General features: G+C 44.1%; 2 protein-coding genes across 7 annotated transcripts; one reads left to right on the top strand and one right to left on the bottom strand.

Annotated features, from left to right (window-relative positions):
- The first annotated feature begins 417 nt into the window (after window positions 1–417).
- Window positions 418–27,475, top strand: ZBTB1 (zinc finger and BTB domain containing 1). Of its 6 annotated transcripts, XM_054067630.1 has the most exons (3): window positions 418–739; window positions 11,508–13,419; window positions 23,843–27,475. In XM_054067630.1, exons 2-3 carry the CDS (start codon window positions 11,528–11,530, stop codon window positions 23,877–23,879), a joined length of 1,929 nt encoding a protein of 642 aa, XP_053923605.1. In that variant the 5' UTR covers window positions 418–739; window positions 11,508–11,527; the 3' UTR covers window positions 23,880–27,475. The 6 variants fall into 6 exon arrangements, with proteins under 6 accessions (XP_053923605.1, XP_053923599.1, XP_053923603.1 ...); XM_054067624.1 differs by lacking the exon at window positions 23,843–27,475 and having other exon boundaries at window positions 421–739; window positions 11,508–14,624; XM_054067628.1 differs by lacking the exons at window positions 418–739; window positions 23,843–27,475 and adding an exon at window positions 840–854 and having other exon boundaries at window positions 11,508–14,624.
- LOC128852229 (uncharacterized) lies at window positions 441–8,806 on the bottom strand. Its single transcript, XM_054066975.1, has 3 exons — window positions 8,739–8,806; window positions 1,538–2,417; window positions 441–1,460 (listed from the first exon to the last, which is right to left on the bottom strand). The coding sequence occupies exons 1-3, from the start codon at window positions 8,804–8,806 to the stop codon at window positions 441–443; spliced, it is 1,968 nt and encodes a 655-aa protein (XP_053922950.1).
- Window positions 27,476–27,698: the final 223 nt, after the last annotated feature.

Raw genomic sequence — 27,698 nt, 5'->3', positions numbered from 1 at the left:
GGAACAGGTCTAGAGGAGGCTATAAAGATGATCGGAGGGCTGCAGCACCTTCCCTACGAGGACAGGCTGGGAGAGTTGGGGTTGTTCAGCCTGGAGAAGAGAAGGCTCAGGGGAGACCTTACAGCGACCTTCCAGTACCTGAAGGGGCTACAGGAAAGCTGGAGAGGGGCTGTTGGCAAAGGCTTGTGGGGATAGGATGAGAGGGAATGGATATAAACTGGAGAGGGGCAGATTTAGACAGAAAATTAGGAAGAATTTCTTCACGCTGAGGGTGGTGAGACACTGGCACAGGTTGCCCAGGGAAGCTGTGGCTGCCCCATCCCTGGAGGTGTTCAAGGCCAGTTTGGACGGGGCCTTGGGCAGCCTGAGCCAGGGGGATGTCCCTGCCCATGGCAGGGGGGTTGGAACTGGATGATCTTTAAGGTCCCTTCTAACCCGAACTATTCTATGAAGGGAGAGAGACGGCGTTTGCGGGGCCGGGGCGCGGCTGCCGGGCGATGCCCCGCTGCATGTCGCGCCCGGGGGCAGCGGAGGGGCCGGGCTTGCGGCGCGGGGAGCCGGCGCTGTCGGCGACGCAGCAGCGCTGGCAGCGGCGGGGCCGGGAGCCGCGGCCGCCGAGGGGAGGGGTCCGGCCCCGTGCGGTCGCGGCGGAGCCGGCGCTGCGGCAGCGCGGGGGGCGGAAGTTCTTTGTTGCAACGGCGGGAGCGGCGCGGGCAGCTCGTCGATCGCCGCCGCCAGGGTAAGCGCGGCCCCGCGCCGCTCTCCGCGCCGTGCCCGGGGCCCGCGGCGGGGATGGGGGGGGAGAGAGAGAGAGACGGAGAGAGGGGCGGCCGCAGCTCCGCCGGCGGCGGGAGGTGGGAAGTGCGGAGCGCGCGGCGTGGCCCGGCGCGGCATGGCCCGGCCCGCCATCGCGGGGACCGCACCCGAGCGGCGGAGACCGGGGGTGCGGGGGCTGCGGGCCGATGGGGGGGGGGAGGAGGGGGCTGCGTGCGCAGGCGCCGCGGGGGCTGCGGGACCGGGTGGGTGCGGGTCCAAGTGGGGGTGTGGGGGCCGCGGCGGGAGCGCTCCCTCTGGGGGGAGGCGGCTGCGGGGCCGGGGGTGTGTGTGTGCGGGAGCGGCTGCGGGGCCGGGTGGGTGCGGGGGCCGCGGCGGACGCGCTCCATCTGCGGAGAGGCGGCTGCGGGGCGGGGGGGGGGTGCGTGGGTGCGTGCGCAGGCGCCGCGGGGGCTGCGGGGCCGGGTGAGTGCGGGGGCTGCGGGGCCGGGGGGGGGAGTGCGAGAGCGGCTGCGGGGCCGGGGGGTACGTGGGGGCCGCGGGGCCGGGTGAGTGCGGGTGCAGAGGGGGTGCGGGAGCGGATGCGGGGAGGCGGGGCGGGGGAGGGGTGTGGGGGCCGCGGCGGGCGCGTTCCATCTACGGGGCGGCGGCTGCGGGGCCGGGTGCGTGCGCAGGCGCCGCGGTGGCTGCGGGTCCAGGTGGGGGTGCAGGAGCAGCTGCGGGGCCGGGGGCAGCGCGGGGGCTGGGGGGGGCCGCGGCGGGCGCGTTCCATCTGCGGGGCAGGCGCGGGGGCTGCGGCGTCCGGATGGGAGCGGCTGCGGGGCTCGCGAGGGCAGCTGCGGGTCAGGAAGAACGCGTGGCGGTGGCTGCGGGTCCAGGGGGGTGCGCGGGGGTCCGGCTGGAGATCCGGATGGGAGCGGTGCGGAGTCCGGATGGGAGTCCGGATGGCGGCGAGTGCGGGTTTGGAGTGGGGGGTCCGAGTAGGAGGTCCGGATGGAGGTGGGTGCGGGGTCCGGATGAGGGCAGGATGTGGGTGCGGATGGAGGCGGATGCGGGAGCGGTGCGGGGTGCGGATGGGGGTGGGTGTGGGGTCCAAGTGGGGGTCCGGATGGAGGAGGCTGCGGAGTCCAGATGAGGACGGGTCCGGCTGGGGGCGGCTGCGGGAGCGGTGCGGGGTGTGGATGGGGACGGGTGCGGATGGAGGTGAGTGCGGAGTCCGAGTGGAGGTGCCGATGGGGGCGGCTGCGGGGTCTGGGTGGAGGTGGGTGCGGAGTCCCATTGAGGGTGCGGATGGGTGCGGGCTCTGCGGCAGCGCTGCGGGGTTGGGGAGGAGGTGGGGGGGGGGGCGATGCTGCACCGCTCGCTGCGAAGGAAAAGCGGCCTCGGGGGTGTCGGAGGGGGCACCGCGCTGCCCAGCGCACAGTGCCCGAAACACCTCGGGGGCCGGTCCCGTCCCGTCCCGTCCCCCCCCTTCCCCACTCCCGCCCGCTGCCTTCTCTCGCTTCTTTCCTTTCAAAACAACCCCAAAGTTCGAGCGAGTCGTAGCAGTTGAGCACAAGCCGGAGCTGGAGCCCGCAGGGAAGGCTCCACCCCGCCGGGCGCTCGCGGGGGGCCCGGCAGCCGCACCAGCGCCTCGGAGGCGGCTGCGAGGGAAAGCGAATAGTTCTGTCACTTAGAAACAAACCCTGTGTTGCTCTGGGAGCGGTGTCGAAAGTCTCGCTCCTCTTCTGGGATAGGGAAAGGAGAGGAAAGGAGACTGAAAACATTGCGGGTTCGAGGCTGGGGTTTTATTCCTTTCCTTCAGGATTTTTTGTAGCTCGCCTTCTCAAATTCTGCTTGGTTTTTTGGCTGGTATACGAGCGCCGGTTTCTCTTGACACGTAGGCATTGGGAAGCGGGTAGCATGGGCTGGACGCCGTTTAATATTTGGGTTTTTACTGCCAGGTTATGTCATTTTCTTGCATTATTTCCCTCGCAGTGGAGTATCGCAAGGAACAACGCATACTGCACAACTATCCCAGCCTGCAACGCTGTGGTGTTCCGTAGGCATTTAATTACATTAAACAAACATTCCTTTAATTAAAGCTGTTTGTTTAACATTCTTCATTACGGCTCTTGGAAAAACCCACACAAGCAGCCATGAGCAAGAAGGGATGCGGGCTTCTCGTTTTTACTGAATTACAACTTAAGCTTTCCTGGCAAGCGGGGGAGAGGCGTTGCGACCATATGGCTGTGGGGAAAACCGGCCAAATGCCAACGGTTGCAGTGCTGGCAGAGCTTTTTCCAAGGTAGCAGCATAGCGAGTTGACAAGATTGCAGAGGGATTTTTGGATGACTGGCCAGAAAACCTGAGGAGTAGCGAGTCCTGTTAGTTGCCTTCTGCTGCTGTTGGAGCTAGCAGGGAACCAGCAGGCACCAGGGGGTTGCAGGGATGAGAGGTGGGTGCAGGAGGATGTGAGTAATGAAGACATGGGTTGGTGCTGTGTGGGAAGCTCTGAGAAGTAATAGAAGCCCCTTCTTCCCGGTAGCCGGAAGGTTTTGTGTGGAATAAGATCACAGGCTTAGCAGATATTTCAGCTCTGCTTGCACAAGTCTTTTCTTCATGCCATGCGGTCACTGGCACAGGAATTTGCAGCGATTACGTTTAGAGTGCTCAGATCAATCAGTGACCTGGGTTTTTAGATGCTTTCTTACTTAAAGGTGTGAGGTTAATTACTTCTTTCATGTATTTCCATTGCTGCAGACAGAGGAGAGTTCTTGAAAGTCCAGGATGGACAAAGCCTTAGTAAACTGTTACTTAACTGCTGTATGAAACAACATCACTGATCAGAATTGAGATAATGAGTTTCCTGATAAAAGTCCTGGTGTCCTTTCTCTTAGTTGTTACAGCTGGACCTCTCACTTAGAGTCCTTCCGGACCTCAGATGTGCATTTTTCAGTTTGACCAGTGGTTCCCCAGTGGCTGAGTTATTCTGCCCTGCCTCTCCTCAGGGACGGTAAACACCATCACCCAAAGAGTTCTGCTGCAGACACAGCATGTTGGCCCAACAGCTGACATGATTTGCATGAAGACCATTTATATCCTCAAGTTTGTCTGGTAGTTTCTTCTTTGTGCATGTCGTGCCACTGCGAAACTCTAGAATTATCTGGCTGTTGCCTTTTTTCCCCCTGTATTAAATTTGTTTTCACACATTAAACTTCTTTCATTGGATGGAGACCTTAGTGGCTTTTTTTTTTAATGTGCTGCAAGAAAAACATGAAAAGCAGAAAAAATCAACAAAATCTGTAGCCCAACCTCTGTGTCACACGTTAGTGTGCTTCATCCATGTGCATCCAGTGAGTTGTTATGCCAAAGTATGACTTGTATTTAGCTAAGGATGCTTTTCTGGAAAGCACATGTATCTTCATTTGAGGGTCTTAAGAGGTCTAAACCTCCAAAATGCCTCTGGAAATTGAAAGTTGGGGTAACTCAAAAGAGCCAAGATAAAAAGTCTCATCTTTCTGCTATAAGGCATAAATGAGGTGCCATATTTTTTCCCCCCACTAATTGTTTCCTTTAAACATATCGTTAACCACGTTACGTGGCAACTTTTTACAACTGTAAAGGTGTCAGATAAAAGAAAACTGCGACTCTCCACAGTACTCCTCTGTGGCTGGCAACTTAATTCAAAAGGCTGCATGAGCTCTGTATAGTACTTTTACTCCATAGATCTCTCTAAAGGTGTTTGAAGTTGAGATGAGGCTTTCATGCAAACTCTGTTTTCTTAATTTATTCACCCATGCTTTTCTGACACCTCATTCCTTGTCTTTTGAAGAGCATTCTTACCTAAGAACATCTTAACTAATTCTCAGTTAGCAGCTGAGAGTCGTAACTTGATAAATTTTGATGGCTCTTTCTCGTTTGTTGAGAACTGCCTACTGAGGAGGGATCAAGTGGCTCCGACAGCTCCTGGTTGGGTGCTTTGGAGCATGTTACCTTTTCCCTCCTTCAGATCCAGCCCAAGTGTCAGCGGACAGTGTCGGTGTTCAGCCTGTAGAAGAGAAGGCTGTGGGGAGACCTTATGTCAGCCTTCCAGTATGGAAAGGGGACATATGGGAAAGGTGGGGACAACTTGTTTAGCGAAGCCTGTTCTCACAAGGCAAGGAGTAATGGTTTTAAACTAACGGGGGGGTAGATTTAGGCTGGGTATAAGGAAGAAATTTTTACGATGCTTTTACAGAGGGGGTTGGAATAAATGACCTTTAAAGATCCCTTCCAACCCAAAGTATTCTATGATTCTGTGAAACTTGTTTCTATACATTGGCCACAAGTCTTCTTAAAAAGGGTTGATTCAGCCATCAGGATGTATCTGAAGATGAGTATCTACATCATAGGAAACTGCTTCACAACGAGCACGCCTGAAGGCAGGTGATTGGAAGGGCTATGGCAGGAGGATAAATTATACCTTAAGTCCTTTGTAGCACGAATAGTGGAACTTAATTAGATTTTCCCCTGGTAGTACAGGAAATCCCCAGAATTGTTTTAATTTATGATCAAGGCTACGCTTGCAATATGCAAACTGCATCTTTTCCATACCTGCTGTTGAAGTGGATGGTGGTCACTTGGCCCCAAGTTCTTTGCCGTTCTTGCAAGATTTATGTGAACTGAGGCACCTTCTTGGACTCTGCAGTACCAGAGCAATTTCTGTCGCTTCCTCTTGAGTAAATCTAGATACAGCCGTAGCCCGTCGGCAGCTCTGTGGTCAATGCACTGGCCAGACACCTAAGCTTCTCTGGCATTACGTGGGGAATTTAAACATGCCGTGTAGGATTTTCTTCCAAGCATCTAGATCCTGTTATTTAGAAATCCGAATTGTTTGGTGCATCTGACCCACAGAGGCAAAATTACTCTTTAGGGAGGAGAATTCTTGGGAACCCCTGCCACAGTGGCATATAGTATCGGACTGCAATGGGGAATTTGCTTTCAGCTGCCCAGACGCTTGTTTCTTTGGATAACTGGGCGTTGTTTGCTTGAGGTTTTCCAGTCTCATTTTCTATTAGCACCAAATTCTCTGCTCAGTTATTATACTTTTTGTCCAGCCTGCTGTTGGTTTCCAAAGAAAAGCAGCCAGTAACTAAGCATATAAGCGCTCTGTTTTTGCCTGCTCAGCAGTGGAAATGCTGGGTTTTGAAAACCAACTACTAATTTTAGGAGCCAAAAGGCTCCTGTATTCTGAACCTTGTGGTGCATCTTTTTTAAAGACAGAGAAGTTAGCACAAGAAATTTGCCAGCTCTTTGCTCGAGGACTTTTTTTTACTTCTTTAGTTTTTAAAACATCTTAGAACATTCTACATGTGAAGAAATGACGAAAAGCATGTGGAGCTATAGTAAATATCTGTTCTTTCTTGTTAGCAGACTTGCAAACAATATATTTGGTTCATGTAGTAGTACAACCTACTTGTTTGTGGTAACATCAGAATAGTAATGGTATCTGAGTGGTGACTTGAAAGCAAAAATCTAGTGGCTGACAAACAGCTTGAATCGAAATATGGCAGTGTTTTGATTTTTATATTTTAAATGCACCAACCATTTACTAGGAAAATAAAATACGTATGGAGACTTTGAGTTTGCAGATTGGAATGAAATTACATGATTAAAGTATCTTCACTTTTCATTTCCTCATCAGATGCTTTTCTAGCATATTTTTTCAGAACACCTTTCAGTGTTGCTTACAATATAGGCTGTGCTGTGTCCTGCACGAATTGATCATTGCTAAAGACGGAGTTACTTGAACTCCTTATGGATTTTGCTGTGATGTTTGTGACTACAGCGTTTGGGCACTTCACAAAGGCAGCGTGCTGGGCTGTCACACAAGTGGCTGACAGTTGTCTTTTTGAAACAGGAAAGAGTTAGAGAGGATCAGGAATACTTAAAAATTTTAGATTAACAAACTTCCCTGCATAGAGCTTTAATTTTCCAAGACACTTGGTCATAAATACATACAGAGGATAGCTCCCAGTGACCTCAGTTGCTGTTGATGATGATGTTTCCCCGTGTGAAGAAATTGGATGTCCAAAAATACAAGCTGGACTTAAAAAAAAAAAGGGGAAAAAAAAAAAGGGGGGGGGGGGGAAAAAAGGTAGAAGTGATCTGTCCTGGCACTGACAGTGATACGATGCTGTTCTCCAAAGCACTGCTCATTGCTGTGAGAGCTTCCCTTTTGTCCCCCAGTCTCATTCACTTCACATCCTCCAAATGCTGTGCTGAATGAGCAGAGATCTTGTGTTGTTGCTGCTTATCTGCCCCTGGACAGATGAGCCTTTGGTAAGAGGAGAGCTGGAAGACTGTGCTACAATATATACATAAATGGCAGCTGAATGACTCCTCCATTGATGATGACATTTCTTGTGTATACACTTAGCATTGAAACTTGCGTTTCCTATAAAAAGGACCTGTTTTAATTCCAATGCCTGCTTTTTTCCCAAAGCAAACTTCAGAAATAGGTTGCAGCATTGAACCACCCACAATGGTGATAAATGCAAATCTCTGACATTTTAGCAATTAAAGTAACAAAATAACGGTAAATGATCATTTTCTGAGAACTCAAATGAGAACTTGATCTTGGTGGGAAGGAGTTTGTCAGCAAGCCTGTGATATTTGCTGTTGGCAAAAGGATTGCAGAATCGGAAATACAGTGTTCTGTTCCAGCTGTGATGGCGTGAATACTGTAATTGTTTTCCACTCATTCCCCAGCAAAAGCATGTCTTATATTTTTTACCCCTTCTACTGTTGCCCCAGCCGCTTGGCTCCTCTCAGCCCCTTGCCCAAGCACTTTCCCTCCACCAGTTAGATCCTCATTGCACTGATTTTTAATTCCCACTGCTGCTTCCTAATCCCAGTCCCCTCCTTTTGGCTCAGCACTCTGCTCCCAGCCTACCTCTCCATGCCCTCCTGATTTCCAGAGGTTTCCATTTGCATCCTTCTTACAGTTCCCAGTCTTCCTGCATTTTCATTAAGTCCCTTCCTGGGTTTGGCTCTCACAAGCCAGAACTAGACATCGTCTCCCTCTGGCTGCCGGGAGGGATGGACAAGCAGAGCAGTCTCCGGTGAGCCCTGCTGCTGGCTTGTGACTTTCTGGAGGTGGCACATAGAATGGTTTGGGTTGGAAGGGACCTTTAAAGGTCATCCAGTCCAACCTCCTGCAATAAGCAGGGTCATCTTCAACTTGATCAGGTTGCCTAGAGTCCTGCCCAACCTGACTGTGAATGTTTCCAGGGAAGGAGCAATTCATTACCTCTCTAGGCAACCTGTGTCAGTGTTTCAGCACCTGCACTGTAAAAAATTCCTTCCTTATATCTAGCCCAAATTTACCCTCTTTTAGTTTAAAATGATGGCAGAAGTTGGGGTAAAATGAGGTTTTTGCCCTGCGTGGGATGGTGGCTTGTGTACAAAGGAGCTGCAGGAGGATGAAATGTTCTCAGTGAGGCTGTAATCTGAGATTTTTAGTAACTAACAAAAGCCTTAAGTGTGAACAAACTGGTATTTTTTTCTCTTCTTCTCCCACTCAGGCTTATACCTTGGACAAATTCCGGCACATTTTTGTATCGTGACAACATATCTAAGATCTAGCACTTTCTTCCATATGAAATCTTTCTTCCAAGAAGAGAAATGTTTTTGATTTTTTAAAGAAAAAGTAGTAATCTACCTATATGAGAGCTTTTTCTTATCCTCATTTTTGGAACTCTTTTGGCTGAAATTTTCTGTCAAGGGGGAAAAAAAAAATCAGTCCAAAGCTGACAGTGCAGAAGGGAAGTTTTACTTTTGCTGGTTGAAATGTGTCAAGGTTTTAAATAACCCAACTCAGGCTCTCATAGCGGGAAGCGTTGGCAGCTGTAAATATATAGTTACATCCAACAGGTTAATACAGTCACTATGCCAGTACTTTCATTAACGTAAATAACTTCAAACGCTCTCTATTTTAATACCTATGTGTAGTAGTACTGCAGTAGAGGTCGGGGATGTATCTGAGCACCTTGCCATCAAGTGACCTCATGCTCAGGCTGTTTTTTTCCGGAGTGGTGGCAGGAGGTTGGCATTGCCAACGGGTTGGGTTTGTGTATGCATGCTGAAGGCTGTGCATGCTGAAAGCTCTGCAAAAGTTCCCCTGTTAAAAGGAGAAATATCGTTCAGCTTTTCCAAAGAAGAAGGAAACTTAGAAAAGATGACTTTGTGTCCTCTCACTCCAGTGGATATCAAATCGCTCCCACTGTTTGGAAATGCCTCCGTCTACACGTGTTTGCGTGTAGTTCATGGCCTTCTTCTTGGTGCAGTGCTGTTTTGCTATTGGAAGACATGATGAAATACTTTTAGTCTAGAAAATAAATAAATAAAAAATTTAGAACTTGCCATTTTATGAGCATGAGGAGATGAAAATGAGCTGTCCTGAGCCTTTTCTTGCCTTGATGGCAGTGCTCACCGAGGGGCCAGTGGTGCCTTAGGTTGCATCTTCTCACTTCTTCGTTGGTTAACACTGTTTTAATGTGGAAGTAGAAGTCAATTTTTTGCCGTTATGCAGCTGCTGTTCTTCGTATTTGATATAGCTTACTGAATTACATTTAAGCATCTATGAATCACCTCAAATCCAAAACACAGTCACACGTGGAAGGATATAAAGTGCACTTCTGTTATTAATTGGTGTTGAGAGTTTTGCTGTTTTTCACAGCAAAGAAGAATCTGAAGTTACCCTGTGGCTTAGACAATAATCAGTTTTCTGTAGAAAAGACGTGATGCTGTTTCATAGATTCTCCTACTTTGGAAGCCTCCCTTTTGCAAGTTAGTAAGAAAGCCATTAAATTAATTCCATGCAATGACTTGTATTGCTGCCGTGAATATCGCTGGGCCAGACTGGTCAGAGAAGTATTATGGCAAGGTGCTTGCCTTGAGTTTTGGGCATGGAGGACAGAGTTGAGAGGAGCAGCTTCCATTCAGATGCTCATTATCAGTGTAGTTCAACCCAGATCTCAAGGTTCTTGTTGCCAGACAAGGAACTGATGGTGATCCATAAGTACTTGTGTGTGAATTGGCAATAGGGAATATTGCGGGGTGTGGTGAGTGTGTTCTTATCTTGAGAGCTTGAACGTGTTTCTTCCATGGCAGCACTTTGTAGAATGAAGAATGGTGACTTAATGTTAGGTTTGCTACTAAAGAAGCCAGGCAGTGCTTACAACTTGTGAATTCAACATTAATTGAGTAATTTAATTTCCCTACCTATTTCCAAGCCTCAAGGAGATGTAAGCTGTCAGGGGAATAAGAAGAAACAGGGATAGTTTTGTGTGTATTTTGTTTAAATTTTGGACAGCTGAAAGAATGGTTGCAAATCAACCCATGCATTTCCTTGAGTCATAAAATGCCATTTAATATATGTTGTTTGTTAGCTTATACTGCATTTATAGAAATCTCTCACAGCTATTTGTGTTGTTTGCAATAACCTTTCAAAATGTTATGAATGCTTGTTGTTATTTTGGGGGTTTAATTTCAGTTGGGGTGTTCTTTATAGCTTCTTTTGTTTTCTTACCCTCTCCCCAAGTAGTTAGTACAGATGATGTGTTATCAGTAAATGTTTTCCACAGTGAGTAGTGACTGGCTGTTGGATCTGGACATACAGTTGAGTTTATCTTCTGTAAATCAAATGCACACCTCCTGCATACAATACATTTCTTCTGGGTGTTTTGGTCAACCTAAACTAGTATGTTCTCTTTCTTTTTTCTTCTGAGAGTAAATTAGCTCTTTCACTCACAGCAACTTCCATCACTCACAGACCTATCGCTTTAGTCTTTTTCGAGGTTTCATTTCACTGTGGCTCCACTTCTGGCTTGCTGTCCTTCACGGTCGCTGAGTTTTTCTTTGTCCAGTCTCCCGACTACATGTTTTAGTTATCTTGCAGCGCTCTGAGCAAGTGATTTTGAGAGCAGTTGGAGGTATGGCGTGCACCACTTCCTGCCGCTCTGCAGTCCGTGCGGCTGGCGTGCAGCTAGCCTGGTCACCATCTGCTTGCATGTGGGACGTGCCATCACAGCCAGGCTGCCCTCTGCTTCTGAGAATGCATTGGAGTTTGCAGTTCTTGGTTTGCAAAATGCCTTGCAGATAAGGTTGAGACTGTCCCTGAGCTGCCCCGGAGAGCAAAAAGTGTGTGGATGTGGATGCTCCACTGATATATCTTGGTTTCCTTTAATGGAGAAGGAAAGACCAGTTTGAGCCTGGCCTGTTTTCTAGTATGGGTTGCATGATGTGCCTGTTGGAGTGACAGGTGAAAAAGGCAAGTTGAGACTGAGGACTGGTTTCTTACAGTTTACCTTGTAGAGGTGTTGTCCTTGGGCAATCTTGCAGTCTGCCCTGTGAAGTTTTTGAAGTTCTGCATTCAGAATTGCTATCTGAAAATCTTGTCTGTAGGACTCTGAGATATATTTGCTAATTTATATTCCAGCAGCGTTGGTCTGATCAACATGTGTGGTGGTTATGTTTATTAGTTTGTTAATCTTGTAAGTCTGGTGGTGAGAACATGGCATTATGGATGTTTTCACTGGCATCAGTATTCATAGCAGTTACTAGCAAAGATCTCCAGACAGGAAGCATCACCACAAACAGCGTGAGAATAGGAAGATCTAGAGAGCAAAAAGATGGTAGTTCCTCCCTACATTTAAGTACATTTTGCTTGTTGTGCTTGTGATTTAACAGATGTCTTCTTCTTTGTGCAGGGCTGTAATTGAAGTACAAGATGGCAAGAACCAGCCACAGCAACTATGTGCTTCAGCAGCTAAACAACCAAAGAGAGTGGGGCTTTCTGTGTGACTGTTGTATTGCTATCGATGATATTTATTTTCAAGCACATAAAGCAGTTCTTGCTGCGTGCAGCTCCTATTTTAGGATGTTTTTTATGAACCATCAACACACTACAGCCCAGCTGAATTTAAGCAACATGAAGATTAGCGCTGAATGCTTTGATCTGATTTTACAGTTCATGTATTTAGGAAAAATTATGACAGCCCCTGCCAATTTTGAGCAATTTAAAGTGGCCATGAACTATTTGCAGCTATATAACGTTCCTGAATGTCTAGAAGATATACAGGACACAGACTCATCTAGTTTAAAATGTTCATCTTCTGCTTCTAGTACCCAAAATAGTAAAATGATATTTGGCGTGAGAATGTATGAAGATGCGCTTGCTAGAAATGGCAGCGAAGCAAACAGGTGGGGCATGGAGCCACCAAGTTCAACAGTAAACACATCCCATAACAAAGAGCCTGACGAAGAAGCTTTACAGATAAACAGCTTCCCTGAACAACTGTTTGATGTCTGCAAAAAGACCACCACATCCAAGTTCTCTCACACAAAAGAACGCGTGTCACACTCGCGCCGTTTTGGAAGAAGCTTCACCTGCGACAGCTGCGGGTTTAGTTTTAGCTGTGAAAAGCTACTGGATGAGCATGTGTTAACGTGCACTAACAGGCATTCTTACCAAAGTGCCAGGTACTACAGCACTGAAAAAACAGACTTTAGCGAAAAGGACTCTACTTCTAAAATAATCTCCACGCAAACAGAAAAATACAAGGGGGACTCGAGCCAGCCAGCGGACGGCTCTTCATCTCCTGTGTCAAACATCACAAGCAGAAAAAGCAGCACGGTTGCCCCCGAGACATCAGGTGAAGAAGGAAGTAGAGCCTCTGAAAGGAAGAGGATTATCATCAAGATGGAACCAGAGGACAATCCTGCAGATGAGCTGAAGGATTTTAATATTATTAAGGTGACAGATAAAGACTGCAATGAATCTTCTGACAACGACGACCTAGATGATGAACAGGAAGAGCCGCTTTACAGATACTATGTTGAGGAAGAGATCAGGGAGAAGAGAAATGCTCGGAAGACTTTAAAACCCCGTTTGTCCGTGGATGAGGATGAAAGAAAGTGTTTGAAAAGTCCGCGGCACCTTAACAGGAAGGCTCCTTCAGTACAGGAAGACGTGGAGAATGCTCCCTGTGAACTTTGTGGGCTAACAATCACCGAGGAAGATTTGTCCTCTCATTATTTATCCAAACACATAGAAAATATATGTGCTTGTGGCAAATGTGGTCAAATACTGGTCAAAGGCAAGCAGCTACAGGATCATGCGCAGACCTGTGGAGAACCCCAGGATCTGACCATGAATGGTATCCGAAATCCTGAGGAGAAAATGGACTTGGAAGAAAACCCCGAGGAGCAGTCGGAAATAAGGGACATGATGTTTGCAGAGATGCTAGAGGACTTCAGGGATGGTCACTTCCAAATGAACAGCCTTCAAAAAAAACAGTTATACAAGAATTCTGCATGTCCTTTCCGATGCCCCAATTGCGGTCAGCGTTTTGAAACTGAAAACTTAGTGGTTGAACATATGTCAAACTGCCTGGAGCAAGATCTATTCAAGAACTCCATGATGGAAGAGAACGAGAGGGATCACAGACGTAAGCATTTCTGCAATCTTTGTGGGAAAGGATTTTATCAGCGTTGCCACTTGCGGGAACACTATACCGTTCATACCAAGGAAAAACAGTTTGTTTGTCAGACATGTGGGAAGCAGTTCTTAAGAGAGCGCCAGTTGCGGCTCCACAATGATATGCACAAAGGCATGGCCAGGTATGTCTGTTCCATTTGTGATCAAGGAAACTTCCGAAAACATGACCATGTACGGCATATGATATCTCACTTATCAGCTGGAGAGACTATATGCCAGGTCTGCTTTCAGATATTCCCAAATAATGAGCAACTGGAGCAGCACATGGATGTTCATCTGTATACATGTGGAGTATGTGGAGCAAAATTTAATTTGAGGAAAGATATGAGATCTCACTATAATGCCAAGCATTTGAAAAGAACATAAGCGTAAACATACTGTTAAAGCATTAAGCTGGCAGCAGAGAGAACACCAAAGCAAGGCGTACAGTATAGTAGACAAAAATTGAAAAACAATAAAAAATTGAGAATAAGTCTCTTTTTTTATTATTTTTTTAAGACCCTCCTAACCATAGGTGTCTATTTAGGCTTATTAAGTATATAGCTTTGAAAAGCATTATGTGTTTAAGTATTACATTTTCACTGTTTCCTAATATCAGTTTCTGTTCTTAATTTTATTGTTTTACTAAGTAGATATACAAATCATTATTTTTAAACTGTAGATTAAAAGCACAATGTTACCCCTTCACTGACTGCTATTAAACAGTTCTCAGATCCATGTCCATTAAGATGAGTGCTTTAATATTTCCACGTGTTATTTCTTCATGTGAAAATTTTAGATCACAGCGATTAACGTGCAAGAGCATAACTGTTCATAATCCTCAGTTAATTTTCAAAATGAAAAAAAAACCATGAATACCAAGAAATAATCCTTTGCTTTTTGACTTGGCTGTAAGGGCAGGGCTGGCTGTCCTGGTCCTCTGCTCCTTGGTTTCGTTGGAACCTGTATCCCAGGGGTGAGAGCGCGTAGGGTCAGTTAAACTTTGCAGACTTGGACTGGTGTGCACAAAGGGAGAGGGAGTTGGTGACTGTTGGGATAACCAAGGAGTTCCCAGCAGAGCGGTCTTTTTCCAGACTTGAAGTCCTAGGAGAACTGTACAACGGACTTTGGCCTTTCATTTTCTATCTGTACCGACGTGGGTGTGTATAACCTACTTGTTCTGATACACAAGGGAAGAGTGGCTGTGGTGGGTTGCTAGGAATGCGGAACGGTGATGTGCACTGAAGACTGCGTTTCTCAGCCTAGCTGTAAATGGTGCCTTGCTGCTTGTGTTGGAAAGTTAAAAAGTGGGATGGGTGTGAAGATAGTCCCATTGCTTGGGTGGGGAAAGGAAGGGGGAGTGTGGCTTATGTGAACCTTAGGGTTTTGGTTTTTTGTTTCCATGATACTTTCTGAATGTTCTGTTTTTCAACAAGAATATAACAAGAAAAGACTGCAGAGTTTGCTTAATAAATGTAAAGACATTTTATACCTTTTAAGATTCCTTTCTGATTCTAGCGTAGCCCTAATCTGTGTAGCTTGTCTCTTAATTTAATTGAATTAAAAAAATCCTTCTAAGTACCAGCTGACATCAATTCCATGAGGCAGTTTGGCCTTTGAGAGCACGACTGGCTTTGACTCTTAGGCTCCAGGTGTCTAAAAGCTTAAGTGTGTGATTTTTAATGGGGGGAGGAAGGGATCCTAATATGTATCAGTGGAGAGGACTATTGAAAAATAAATCCTAGCAGTATTTTCTCCCAGCAGATCTCACTTTATCAGAGAAGGTAGTAATGCTATTTCCCATGGAGCTTGGAGGGAGGAAAGCAACGTAGATCAGCAGTTAAGGCAGTTGGACTAGATGATCATTGTAGGTCCCTTCCAACTGAAATGTTCTGTCACCTCATGTGCCAGTTCTGGGGTTGAGAACAGGAGCCAGGATTTGAGGGTCTAGTCCAGGGCCTTCGTGTACTTGTTGCTGTGGGAGTTGAGTGTTGATCCTGTCCTGTTACCTGGGGATTATGAGGAGTATCGAGCTTCAATGTCAGACTATGTAGAGAAATTAACACACTTCAGAATATCCCCTACAACTATTTAAATCATTATGAGTTGCCTTGCATTTATTCAGTTTTAAATGCGCATTAGAGTTTCTCTTGCTTGGTAGACGTGCAGTTCTGCAGTGATGGAGGAGGACCCCACCACCAGACCTCAGCCCTGAGCAGCGGGATCCCCAGGCACTAACTGCTTCGTGTGCAGTTTGGGCCTTCGGAGTTTTGCTGTAACTGCTCAGTTCTACGTTTTCTTGTACGATGCTGAAGTCAACCAAGTCATAAAAAACACCAGGGCCAAAAAGACCATGGACATGAATGTGATCCAGCATTTTGGTTGACTGGAAGCTTCCCCCTTCTTAAGATTTATTCCACATTCCCCATCCCAACCCAGCCTGAAGCTTAATGTTTAAGAGTTCAAATAAGAAATGGGATGGAGATTTTAACACTTTTTATCACTGGAATCAGTGATAAGATGATTGTAAGACTCTACAGAAGACAAAATATTTAACTATAATGGTCATCCTAGAGATGAAGTAGCCAAACATTGCAGTGGAAGAGTTGAGAGGGTTAATACACTGCACACAGCGATTCTCTGACAAGCAGGTGTCTGCTATGGCTGGACTGGGAAAAGCAGCCAAGGGAAGCGAGGAAGAACTGGAGCACGCAGGGCAAGTTGGCAGAAGAATCTTGGGGAGCTGGAGAAGTAGGAAAGCTGAGTGGGAGAGGAGATCCTGAATGGGAGGGAGTGGTGAGGGCTGGAGGGGCAGGATCAGAGCAGTGCAGTGGGAAGCAAATCCCAAAGGTGGCATGGAGGGGCTTGGTGGAGGAGTGGATAAAATGTACTGTAGACGCCTGTGAAATGAGAGTGAGAATGACTCAGCTTGGCTGAGAGAGCTGTTGGCTTGGGTGTTTAGCTCGCTACGGCACAAACTCGGAGCGCGGGTTGCGTACCAAGTACAGCCAGCCCCTGTGCTGGAACGATGGCACTGGCACAGCAAAGCCTTGATTAAAAACCTTGTTGGAAAGGAGGAGGTGACCTGTGTGAACTAAAAGATTATTCCTCAATACAGTGAAGAGCTAAGAGGCTCCTTTATAGAAACTCCTGCTCAGGGACAGGAGCCTTTGTTTAGAATGTATTGGTCTGAACTTGACCCAAAAATATTTCACAAACAAAGCCACTTCCTAGTGTAAGTAGACCTGCCAATAACAGAAGTTAAATAGAGGAACTGGAAATGATGGTATTTTTGTGTACTATCTAATATACAAACACCCTGGAATACCTTTGTTTTTAAATTATGTGTGGTAGTAGCCTGTCATAGGAAAGTTTGTTAAATCTTTCCAACTGAACTTGAATTAATGTTTTTTCCTGCTCTTGTGAAGCAAAACCCGGTGTGTTGGTGTTCGCGTTTATGAATGTCCAGGCTAAGGATCAAAAAGAGCATGAATGGCACCGCAGGGGAGCTTAACAGCTGATCTGCTTGTATGTAGGCAGAGAAAACCAGAATGACTGAAGTAGCCCAAAACTGATGAAGGGGAGCACAGGAGGGACTAAGGTCGATGGGGGAAGTGTTTATGGTGATGTGTAAAAGCATACAGGGGAACAGCATGGGACTATGGAAGAAAAGGTCTGGAGCGAGGAGGAATTTGGCTTCAGGGAGAAGAGCTGGGTGCTGAGACACCCTGGGGTTGGTCACTCCTGGGATGGGGTTGTTCTCCCCAGAACGGGATGACATCTGCATGAGAGTGAAATGATGGTGTTTCAGCCTTCCTACTGTGGTAAAAATTACTGCGGAGACAGAATGAACGCAGACCTGACAAAAACCTCAGCTGCAGTTATGATATCCTAGAAGTCTTGCTGTAACTTGAAAGATAGTGAAGGGGAAACAAAATACTTCATTTACAGTTCTGTTTCCTCTAAGGAATTTGTATTTCTCAGTCATTATAACCTAGTTCCTTTGCATCTCCTTCCTGCACTATGTGAACTGTTAAGAGTGTAAAACCTTTCAAGCACTTAAGGATCTTTGAAAGTTGCAAGGTGTACCTTGCACAAGGTGTAGCCAGGAAGAAAAAGACTTGCTGGACTTTCTGACATATTTTAAAGCAGTTTGCTATTCTTGTTTTTGGAGGACCTCCCTCTATTCTGTTGTCTTCGTAATTTTGGCAGTAGTGTGGGCTATGACCCTGAAAATAATTTATAAGTAGCTAGCCTAGCTCTTAGCTTTCAGGACTTACTGCAAATTAAAAAGAGGGAATTCATGAAGACCTGAAATGAGCTTTAAAATATTGCAAAAGCTGTTGAGCTTTTTTTTCAGAGGAGACATTTCAAATGTTAAATATATATATATATATTTACTCGTAAATGCTTATTGGCAACTTGTTAATTCAAAGAGTATTTACATTTGTGTACAATAATATTTGTAGCCAAAAGGTCCATGGAGGAGATCTTGATTTGACTAAGTTAGAACATGACAGAATTCTGAGGATTTATGTTTTTAATAGGGAACTTCTCTAATAATTTCAGTTGATGGAGAAAGTACAATTCAGTATATTTTTTATTCAGAGCTGAAGACAGAAAATGTACTGTCCTGGAGAATATATTACCAAGATATTGTTAGAAAAATGAATACTTTGACTACAGTATTGTACTTGAACACACTAGTGCTAAACCATCCAGAGTATCTCGGGTATTGATGAGGATGTAAGTTTGCTCCTGAAGGCAGTGCCACCTTTGGCCCTGGCAGCCTTTTCTTCCACCTTACCAGTTTCGGCTCTCGTATCCACTGTGTCACCCGACTCACTGGCAAAAAGCACATATTTATGTAGCTTTCCAATGAACTGAATCAAACAACGGGCTCTTTAAAATTCCCTGTGGGGCTGTTTTCTGGCCGGATCGGTTCCCTGCTGAGCTTCCCTCTGCAGCTCTATGTCAAGTCTTGTGCTAGCACAATTGGAGGGGTGGCACAAGGGGAGAAATGAGTGGCTGGGAGGGGGCTCCTTTGCTTAAATGAGCTGGGCTAGAACTCAAAAGCACATCCCGAGCTTAACTTGATCTGAGACAAGTGAGACACGTGTATGCTATCTGCTCTCTTTATGAGAACTGGAAACCTTCCTGCTCGCCCCTCAAATAGGCTCTGGGTGTTGCAATTAGGGGACATGGTCATCTCATTTTTAGACTAATATAGAAAGCTTGGGATAATTCCTTGCATAATTTAAGGAGATGTCGGCAATACCTGTTACTGTCCTTGTGTGCCTGCTTCTAACTTTAAAGTGCTTCCTAATCTGAAAGGTTTTAAAATCAAATACTCTGTCTTCCATAATTAACAGTTGGTTTGATGCTTGTCACAGACTTAAAGACCTACAAGATAAAGCATGACTAATTAGACTTTATAAAAATCTGCTGAAGGCTAGAAATTAGGAACACATTTTTAAAAGCTGACATTTCTGTAGTTCGCGGCTATAAACGAGTCTTCTGTGTTTTCTTCCAAAAAACCTCTAAATACTGCTGTGTAGTGGTTTTTTGAGATGTGTTAGTAGGCTGAGATTTCGAAGGGGGGAGATGCCAAAAACCAAGACACACTTTATAAATTGTCTCCTGCCACTTATGCAGACACTTCTACAGTTCTGGAATTAATCGTGATTTCATTTTATTTTTTCACGTGAAAGACAAATTTTAATTTCTTACAGGGCAGCCGAGCTCATGACTCAGGAATCAGTTCATCATGGCTGTAAATATTCAACCTTGAAACAAACAGTCCATGTTCCTTTTCATATACTTAAATGGCCAGCGCCAACTTTACAAGAGAAATGCTATTGGATTTCTTTTGGTCATTTTTGCCCAACATTTTTAATTTAAGCAGTAGGAAGACAATGTTGTTCATTGTGCTTTTAGAGAAACTGTTTTCAGTAATTTGTGCACGTTCCTTATAGAAAAGTAGTCGAAAATATGCTTTTAAAGTTTCATATCAATGTGTTCATGGGAACATAACAAAATTATGAGATGAGAAATCGGCAGATAGTCCAAGGCCAGATTATGACTGTCTGTTTTGCATAACTAGTGTGGCACACCTCACCCCAAGAACCTAGAATTTCAGAAGTGGTCAGTATCTCTGATTATCTTGCAAGGGAACAGAAAGATTTAATTCTTTCCTGTGCCTGCTGCATCTTACATTTCCTGTTGGGGAAAAAAAATGTAGCCCTTTCTGAGCTGTTCAAGAGCTCTGATGAAGTCCTGATGCTGCTATTGTTTTTACTCAAACTCAACGGTGATTTGCATCAATGAGATTTTGGGATGTACTATTTTTTTGTTGCAAATAAGAGATTATCTCAGTAAGTATGTCTTGTGGTTCTGTTCTCCTGACAGGGGATGACAATAGAGCAGTCAAGGCCTCAAAATCCTGAAAACTGTGTGGATTGTGGGAAATCCACTGGAAATCAGGACTGTCTGCAAATCCTTGATTTCCCTACATATCTGTCAGGCAAAGCATCAGTAATTGCCAAGGTGTCTGCAGCAGCAGAATTCCCAACATGAAAGATGGAAAAATTAGTCTTTTTCCATCTCCTTTTCCCCATCTGCCTTTATGACAAAGTTGATATTTTAAAAATTCATCCTTTAGGTTCTTCTGTTTGCCTTCTGTTTTTTTTTTAATAGAAAGATGTGGTTTCTTCCTTTTCTAAAGCAATGACTAGGGCTAAGAACTTGCCTTTTTGAATAGTTCTCACATGTTCAGTTGAACCTACACAACTCAGTAACACCTACTCTCTCCTTTTTTAGGTAACCATCCCACTACATTGGGGATGGTCACCAGAAGGACTTCTGCTTCTTACTCCCCAGAAAATGAAAGGGAGAAATAATACAATGTCCTTCTCTCCATGGCAAAAGCCCCAAGACCATGAAAGTGTAGAATTGCAGATAGCTGGCTAAAAGTAGAATTTGCTGAATACCATAGATTACTTTTGGTTTTGGCAATAAATACACCAGACTTCTGGTATTGGTTATGTTCCTTCCTTTTGTACAAGTCGTGATTGGAGCATTTACTCAGGATGCTAAAGACGGTGCCTTTGTTTCCTCTTTGCTTCTGGGGTTCCTACTGGTAGAGAGTCCTAACTACCAAACTACAGAGGTTCTGGTTTCTAGCCACTGGTTATTTAATTATTTATACAAAGTAAAAAAATTTTTGAAATCTAGACTATTCCTCCTTCTGTAAAAGGATAGATATAGTAGTTTTGTAGAAGGAGGAAATACAGGGTAGGATCCCTTGGAACTGATGAAGAAATTCTCTTAGTACATCCCATGGTCCAGGAGAGAGCTCGTATCTCTGAGCTGCGTTTTTATCAGGTAGATTAAATATAATTTGTGTACACTGACATGTACTGTAAAGCATGACACTGGCAGAGTCTGCGTGCCTGGCGGTATGAGGATTAGCCCCACCTCGTCTGCTTTCAGACATGATTGTGTTTCATATAGATCTTACTGTCTGGGGCTAACATGGTCAAGTCTGCCAGAAAAGACAGAGATCCTGAAGAACAGTAACTTAAAAACTGAAAAAAAAAGTCAGTTAAGACACAAGGAATCTGACAGTAACTGTTAGAATTCTTTCAGCCTTAGTTTGTTGTGCAAATAAAGAGTTAAATAGTTCAAAGGCAGTTTCCTTTGGAGAATGTTTATTTGATCAAGTTCAGTGTGGCTTAGACCCCAAATAGAAATAGGAGCTTCAAACAGAGCAGTACTGTGAAAGTAGGGATAGTCTGTGGCCTTCCAGACCTCATAAACTGTGTTGGTTTGTTACACAGTGTCAAAGCAAAGATGTTCCTTACAACACATATACATTAGCTCAGTGTATTTCACACACCATCATCTTTTATCTCAGATCTGCTTCTCTCTTTAGTCGCTGAGGCTGTGCCAAAGTCACTGAGAGGCTGGACGAGGTATGGTCTTCACAGTAAAAAACACGTATGGTGTGACTGGACCATCCAAGCTACTTAGGTCATTAGAGAACAGGCTTTGAGTGCTGCTGCTCCTATTTACTAAGCCCTAAAGTACAACATACATCCTTTGGATTTTGGAATGCTGCTTATCTTTGCATCTTGGGTCCCTTCAAGTGGCAAAAAGCAGAATAAGGAAGAACCCAGTGGGTGCTTCTCTTTTAAATGGAGTCTGAAAGATTTTGTTAGCGGAGAGTGTTGTGGTTTTGCTTTTTTCAGGTCTTTAGCTGGCTGCATCTTCAAGCTTCCAATAAATGCACTTAGTGTTAATACATGATGAGATATGCCACATTCAGCCACTTAATATAACGTTCAAACCCATGCAGATGCTATTAGTGCTGGAACCTGGTGTCATGCCAGATCTGGAGTGCTACCTTTGATCCATCTCCAGATCTTCCTTTTATTTGTAAACATCCAGCTAATCACATACTTCCTCTGACTTTTATGAAGTGAAAGAAACTGCATCCATTGTAACATTTCTCAAGTGCTGTAACTTTGCAGATGTTCATGGATTTGTGTGCTGGGGAGGTATGGGTCCATCTGGTGGCTAACTGGAAGCATGTATATTCCTAATCAAAAAGCCTCTGCAGCTGAGCAGAGTTTACTGTGTGAAGAGTAAAGCAGATCCCCTTGCAGCTGTGCATTCCTAAAGCAACTTGTTTTTAGGGTAGCTATAGGATTTAGAGTCCGGGAGGAGGGCACAACATTTTGCCTCTAATCTAGCTTACTGTAGGCTAAAAGCTATTCCCACTGCTGGCAGTTCTCTGGTGTTCACAGTTCTGTATGTACACCACACCCCCACAGCTGGTGCAGATTAACAGCATTTTTGCAGTCTCATCGGAAAATCTAATTTAATATTTACAGGCAACCCACCTTCCCACACTCAGAGGTGGTCCCACACAGCACAGTCCGTCTGTTTGAGGTTGGTGGTGCAGAGCAGCTCAGTCATGCTGCATGAACTGTGTACAATCTGCACATAACAGAGATCTTTGACTGTAAAATCCAGGCTGGCATCTTAATAAACAGCAACGGTAAATACTTATATTGTCTGGGGAAAAATAATGTTCAGTTGCATACTGTAGGGAGAATACTTTTTTTCCTTTGTCAGTTTACAACAGTATATCTTGACCGTTGAGCTAGCCAGGTAAGAGCTACTTTGAGACAACAGAATCAATCCAATGAATTCCCTTCCAAGCTTTGAAGAATGCGTTAGGTAGACACATGGACTATATGCGTACTTCCTGCCAGGAGCAGCAGTACTTTGAAGGTTGCAGTTGCCCAAGACCTGCTTCCCTATGTTCACATTGCCCTCGTGGCATGAGACAAAAGCTGTTTGTCCCAGATTGCTTTTTTTTGCCTGCTATGAAGTATGTGATGTGGCATAGAGGGCAGATACAAATACACAAACAATTCTGGTTCCGGTGTATGCTGTGAGGCCCTGGCCACGTGTCACACGGGGCATCCCTATAACGTGTATTGGAGTGTGGAGCACCACTCTCAAGGCTTTCCTCTCAAAGGTGTGCCAGGAAATTCAGCTCTGAGCTGGCCTTGAGAACCCTCTAGCAGGTAAGTAATGCACACAGCTGATAAACCTGGCTTCACGTGCAGCCTCAAAGCCCTTCTTGCTCCACGGTGTACACACAACCCCCTGGTCCAGGGCTGCCGTAGGGCACGTAGAAAAGTTGAGTGTATACTAGCCAGAACTGGGACAAGCGTATACTTTTGACAATGTGATTTACTTACCCAGAGAAAGAAGTCAGTGTACCAAGTAGAACTCCCCTGAGGATTGTCTTTACAATTCACATCTACGTGTTTCCAGTTTCCCGACTGTTCATGTTGGATACAAAGCTGTTTGTATTTGTCATAAATTAGTTTGGTCGAAAAAGATTTACAAGAGTTGTAAATATTTACATAATTTACCTGCATTTAACCTAAAATAAGAATTTGGGGACGGGGATTAAATAAACGTATAACAGTTGCCTCTGAGTAACTGTTTTTTTCCAAGGGGAAAAAAACCAAAGCAAACAAACAGAGGCAAATATGAAGCAGTAAGACGTATTCCAGGGTGAGGGTGTTCCAAGCTATGAGAAGTCCAGGATGAGGGGAAATCATACAAATTTTTTGAGCGTCCACTGAGCCAAACCGTAAACCACTGCTGGAAAGTAACACATACAATATCAAAAATAACTCCTGGGAGGCTTGGGAAGCGACATTTTTCTACGGCAATCTTTAGCTGTTTTGAAAATGGAAGGCAAAGGAGAAAGAAACAAACAAAAGTTTATGAAACAAGATGAAAACATTGTTTAAGGTTACCTTGTGTTCTGGTGGGGTAGGGGTTGAAGGAAATGAACCATTTGGCTTTTAAACAGAGTTCTTGTCTGTGGTGGGTGCCCCGAATATAACTGAAGGATGGGTATTTAGAGCAAAACCACAGCACAGTGAGGCGGGAGGGACCACATCATGCTAGCAAGTATAGTACCGGAGTGCGGGCTTCTGACTTTTAATATTTTTCTTGCATTTTTTTTCTGCATGGCAGTAGTGAAATAGGGACTTCTAAGCTTCTGAACAACTGAGAGAACCAGGTTTGAAGAAGACAGGAGGAAGAACTGGTCGGCAAAAGATTTCATAAAAACTCAGAACCTCGTGTGCCAGATCTGAATTGGCACCACCTTTGTTTTTTTGACATACTGCACCAATTGCAAAAGGCACCAAAGCTATCAAATTAGAATATGCAGTAAAAGTTGTTTTGGACTCCTCTCTGTATTATAAAGCTTCCTTCCTTGTGACTATTATTTACACCTGTTAAAAATAAATTCGAAGTCTCCTTTCATGGAGCAGACAACCAAAAGAGGCAGATGCCAGGTGTTAAGGGCTCTATTGAAAGGAATTTGCTATGCACGGTCTGAAGAGTTCCTTTTCTGAAATGAGGCTTCTTAAATTTTATGTCAAAAACTGCTTAGATTTTTTAGTTCAAACATTACAAGCGTATACTTATGAACTAAAACTTATGTATTTTCAGACAGTTACAATGCTAAACTATCAAGTCTTAAAGAAAAAAACCCCAAAGAGTACAATTTGAAAAAAAAATCTTAAACACTGAGGCCAGAGGGTCCCTGATGAAGGACAGGATGGTGAGAAAGATCCAGCTGACCCGATTCTCCCTGCTGCCATGATCATCATTTGCAAGCTGAAGAGGACCTGCCATGGAGCACAGTTGTTGTATGTGGCGAGTAAAGAAATGGTGCTCCAGTTTTATTACAAGGATGGTGAAAATTTTGACCAACAAGGAGATGAATAAATGTGAAATAATCTTCACAGGGCATAAGGTGCACCTTGTTCTGGATCTAAGCCTTGCAAAAGCTGGCTTGAAGAGGAGAATCAGGCATTCATGTTCAGATTTGAGTCTTTTAGGAATTCTAATGTTTCCAGCTAAATAAATGGTGGGAAAAAAAAAACTATCCAGAACCCAACAAGGCAGTAAATGTTTCAAATTAGAGCCAGTGTGGATTAAAAGAAATACTAATTTCTTTTGCTTGTCCCAGAGAACAGTGGATCAGATTGAGATACGTAAGCAGACTAAACATGCTGATCTATATTCTGCTGTAGTTACACATCTTACTAATTTACTCATGACTATAAGAGGGTGTTTCATTGTTCATTATAACTGTTATCTCAAGAAGAGTCTGTCTATAATTTTTATAATTGGCATTATTTTCATTACTGTTGTTATGAAGTGTGTAAAAACTTGTCTGTATTACAGCTTGTATAGGGCATCTGTCTGTGCTTGCTTTACATTTCTATAGTTTATAAAGTTGCTATACAAATGCAAGAAAAGATGTTCAGGTATCTCTTAATGTAGTTGCTTAATTACATACCCCCAAACGTTTCAGCATAATAGATGTTGAAGGTATTGGCTGTATTAACACATAACCTCTTAAACATTCATATATAGCCATTTTAAAAGCTGCCTCTGCAGCACTGGAATGCTGACACCTCTGTCCCAGTGGCTGTGCTGGCGCAAATGGGAAGATGGTGCATATCTGGGCAAAGCCAGATACCACTGAGAACTCCACAGGGAGAAGGCACAATATAGCTGGGAAATGTAATAGGAAATGGGATGTCCTTTCCATAGAGAACAGGAAGGACCTTCACACTAGGACCCACCACAAAGCAGGAGAGGAGGGAAATACGTTTATAGCATCACCTAAATATAGGCCTTCAACAGGATACTAAGCGTAGGAGATCTAGAACAGGCTGTGACTGTTCTGTAACTTAGCAATTTTTTGTAATCTCTTATAGAGTATCGGTGAAGACATTCCAAGTTAGTTTTCATCACCTTTAAAGCTTATTCTGTGCTTTGATACAGTATCTTTAATAAAATATTCTTACAAATCTGCTTATTATTCTCATTTAATTCCATCTTACACCTGAGTTGATAACAGTTCTGGCAACAGGGTGAAGTTCCAGTTCCCCCCTGCATCATCTGCTACATTTTTCCCATTTGCCTGCTAAGAATGACAAGAGGGAAAGCTGAGATGAATAAAAATCAAATAATCATAGGAATGAAAACGAGAAATGTATAGCACTGCTACAATTCAAGTATTATAAAAACTCTTCACACTGAGCATTTAAGTGAATCTGAGAGATTAATCAAATTACATTGATCTTGGAGTATGAAATATTGGTCTTTGCCTATGTTTACAGTACACCATTTCCCTTAGTTAAGACTTATCATCATTTTCCAGCTTTACAGTTACTGTCAATAATTACAATACATTGTTTAACCCCATTCATAGCAATTATAGACAAAATTTTGTTTTCATTCATTCACTTCCTGGACCACATACAGTATCCTTTTAATATCTTCAAACAAGACCAAGCAGAGTTCAACTTCAAGTACACTAGAAGATAAGATTAGAATTCAAAATGATCCCACCAAGGTGCAGACATGATCTGAAAATGCAAGATGTTATTTGATAGGAACAAAGGCAAGCTGGAATCATTAGCCGTGGAAGTAAATGAACAGCTGTTTAATTTTGAGTGAAAATAACGTGTTATTTTGTATCAAATTCTGAAAATGAATCTGTAACATCACAGCTGTTGCAAATCAAGGTAAAAATTGAAATATCTAAACGGGAATATAATCTACTCCCTCAGAACTGCTAAGGTGTAAGCTGGTAATGTCTCCTGTTTTGATCACAGCACTTGAAAAAGACGACACAAGTTGCATGCAGGGAATCTGGGAGAAAGCCATGAGAATGTCTGGAAGCTGAGACAATTTTGCCTTTGAGCATAGATTGAATGATTTTAGGTCATCTTATAGGAGAGTTGGTAGAGGGGTAACACAATGATTTTCCTACACACAAAAGCTGGTTGCATTCCAAAAATGGAATAACATGTTTTCTCATATCCACAGTCAATAGGAATAGAAATAATTGCCTAAAATTACAAGAAATGAGATTTTGGATAGACACAAAATAAGACTAAATGACCTATTGCAGTCCTTTTCTGATCTGATTCTACGATTACTTGCAAACTGCCTGCTTTGAAGTCCCTGATTTAGTACCATCACCGGCTGCAAGAAAAGAAGACTGTAGTGGTAGGAAAGTAAAGAACAGACTGCCTAAAATGCACAGCACACTGGTTTATCTAGTTAGCAGTAGTGATACTAACCACAGCTTTTAATCACGCCCCAGCAAACCACCAGAAGTCTATGTAAGTAAATGCGCTTTAAAACCACTTAATTATAAAATAATTATTCCTTGAAGCACCAAGCATTATTTTAATCAGTGATGACAACTTCCATGGTTTTATTGAGTTTTATCAATCTGAGGCAGCCTGGCTTTACTTGCGAGATGGTGTAATCAGCTATTTTATTTATTAAAAAAAATTAGCTCTGCAAATTACATGGAAAATCCTACAAGTATAATCTGAACATATGCTAAGGATTTAAAAGCCAGAAGGTAAATAAAGTCACGTGTGTTTTTTAAGCTCATAATTTAAACTAGTTTTATAACTTTAGGAGATCTGACTCATTATTTTTGAACTTCGGATTTGGCAAAACCAGATTACTGGGCCTTGTATTCTGCTGTTCTGAATATTCCCGTTACTGATTGTGCATTTGTGTAATGGGCTGAAAACACATGATACTGATTTGCATATTTTTTATTTTGTTATTCATAAGCACAAAGGAACACTTATGTTAAAAAGATCATGTACTGTGTCTGCCTTTCAAGTGAACAAGAAGCATTTGTGTGCAAAAAGCGGAGGTATATGAAAACAAAGCAACACAATAAAGTTATATTGTTCCCTCCACATACACTACGACTTTTAACACCACAGCACCTTGTTAGAAGAATCTGTTGTCATTTCACACTGGTAGCTCTTGTCTG

This window comes from Cuculus canorus, chromosome 5, assembly GCF_017976375.1.
Source record: "Cuculus canorus isolate bCucCan1 chromosome 5, bCucCan1.pri, whole genome shotgun sequence".
Classification (NCBI taxonomy): domain Eukaryota; kingdom Metazoa; phylum Chordata; class Aves; order Cuculiformes; family Cuculidae; genus Cuculus; species Cuculus canorus.
This window is presented reverse-complemented; position numbering and strand designations above follow the sequence as displayed.

What these genes read in the sequence shown, in the direction of transcription:
- LOC128852229 (XM_054066975.1), bottom strand. Translation starts at nt 8,806, where the DNA reads ATGAGGTCACTTGATGGCAAGGTGCTCAGATACATCCCCGACCTCTAC. An exon ending in TGCAGTACTACTACACATAG is followed by an intron (nt 2,418 to 8,738) that starts GTATTAAAATAG and finishes TTTCCCTCGCAG; the next exon opens with CCGCCTCCGAGGCGCTGGTG. An exon ending in CTGCCCCGCAGATGGAACGC is followed by an intron (nt 1,461 to 1,537) that starts GCCCGCCGCGGC and finishes CTGGACCCGCAG; the next exon opens with CCACCGCGGCGCCTGCGCAC.
- ZBTB1 (XM_054067624.1), top strand. Translation starts at nt 11,528, where the DNA reads ATGGCAAGAACCAGCCACAGCAACTATGTGCTTCAGCAGCTAAACAAC.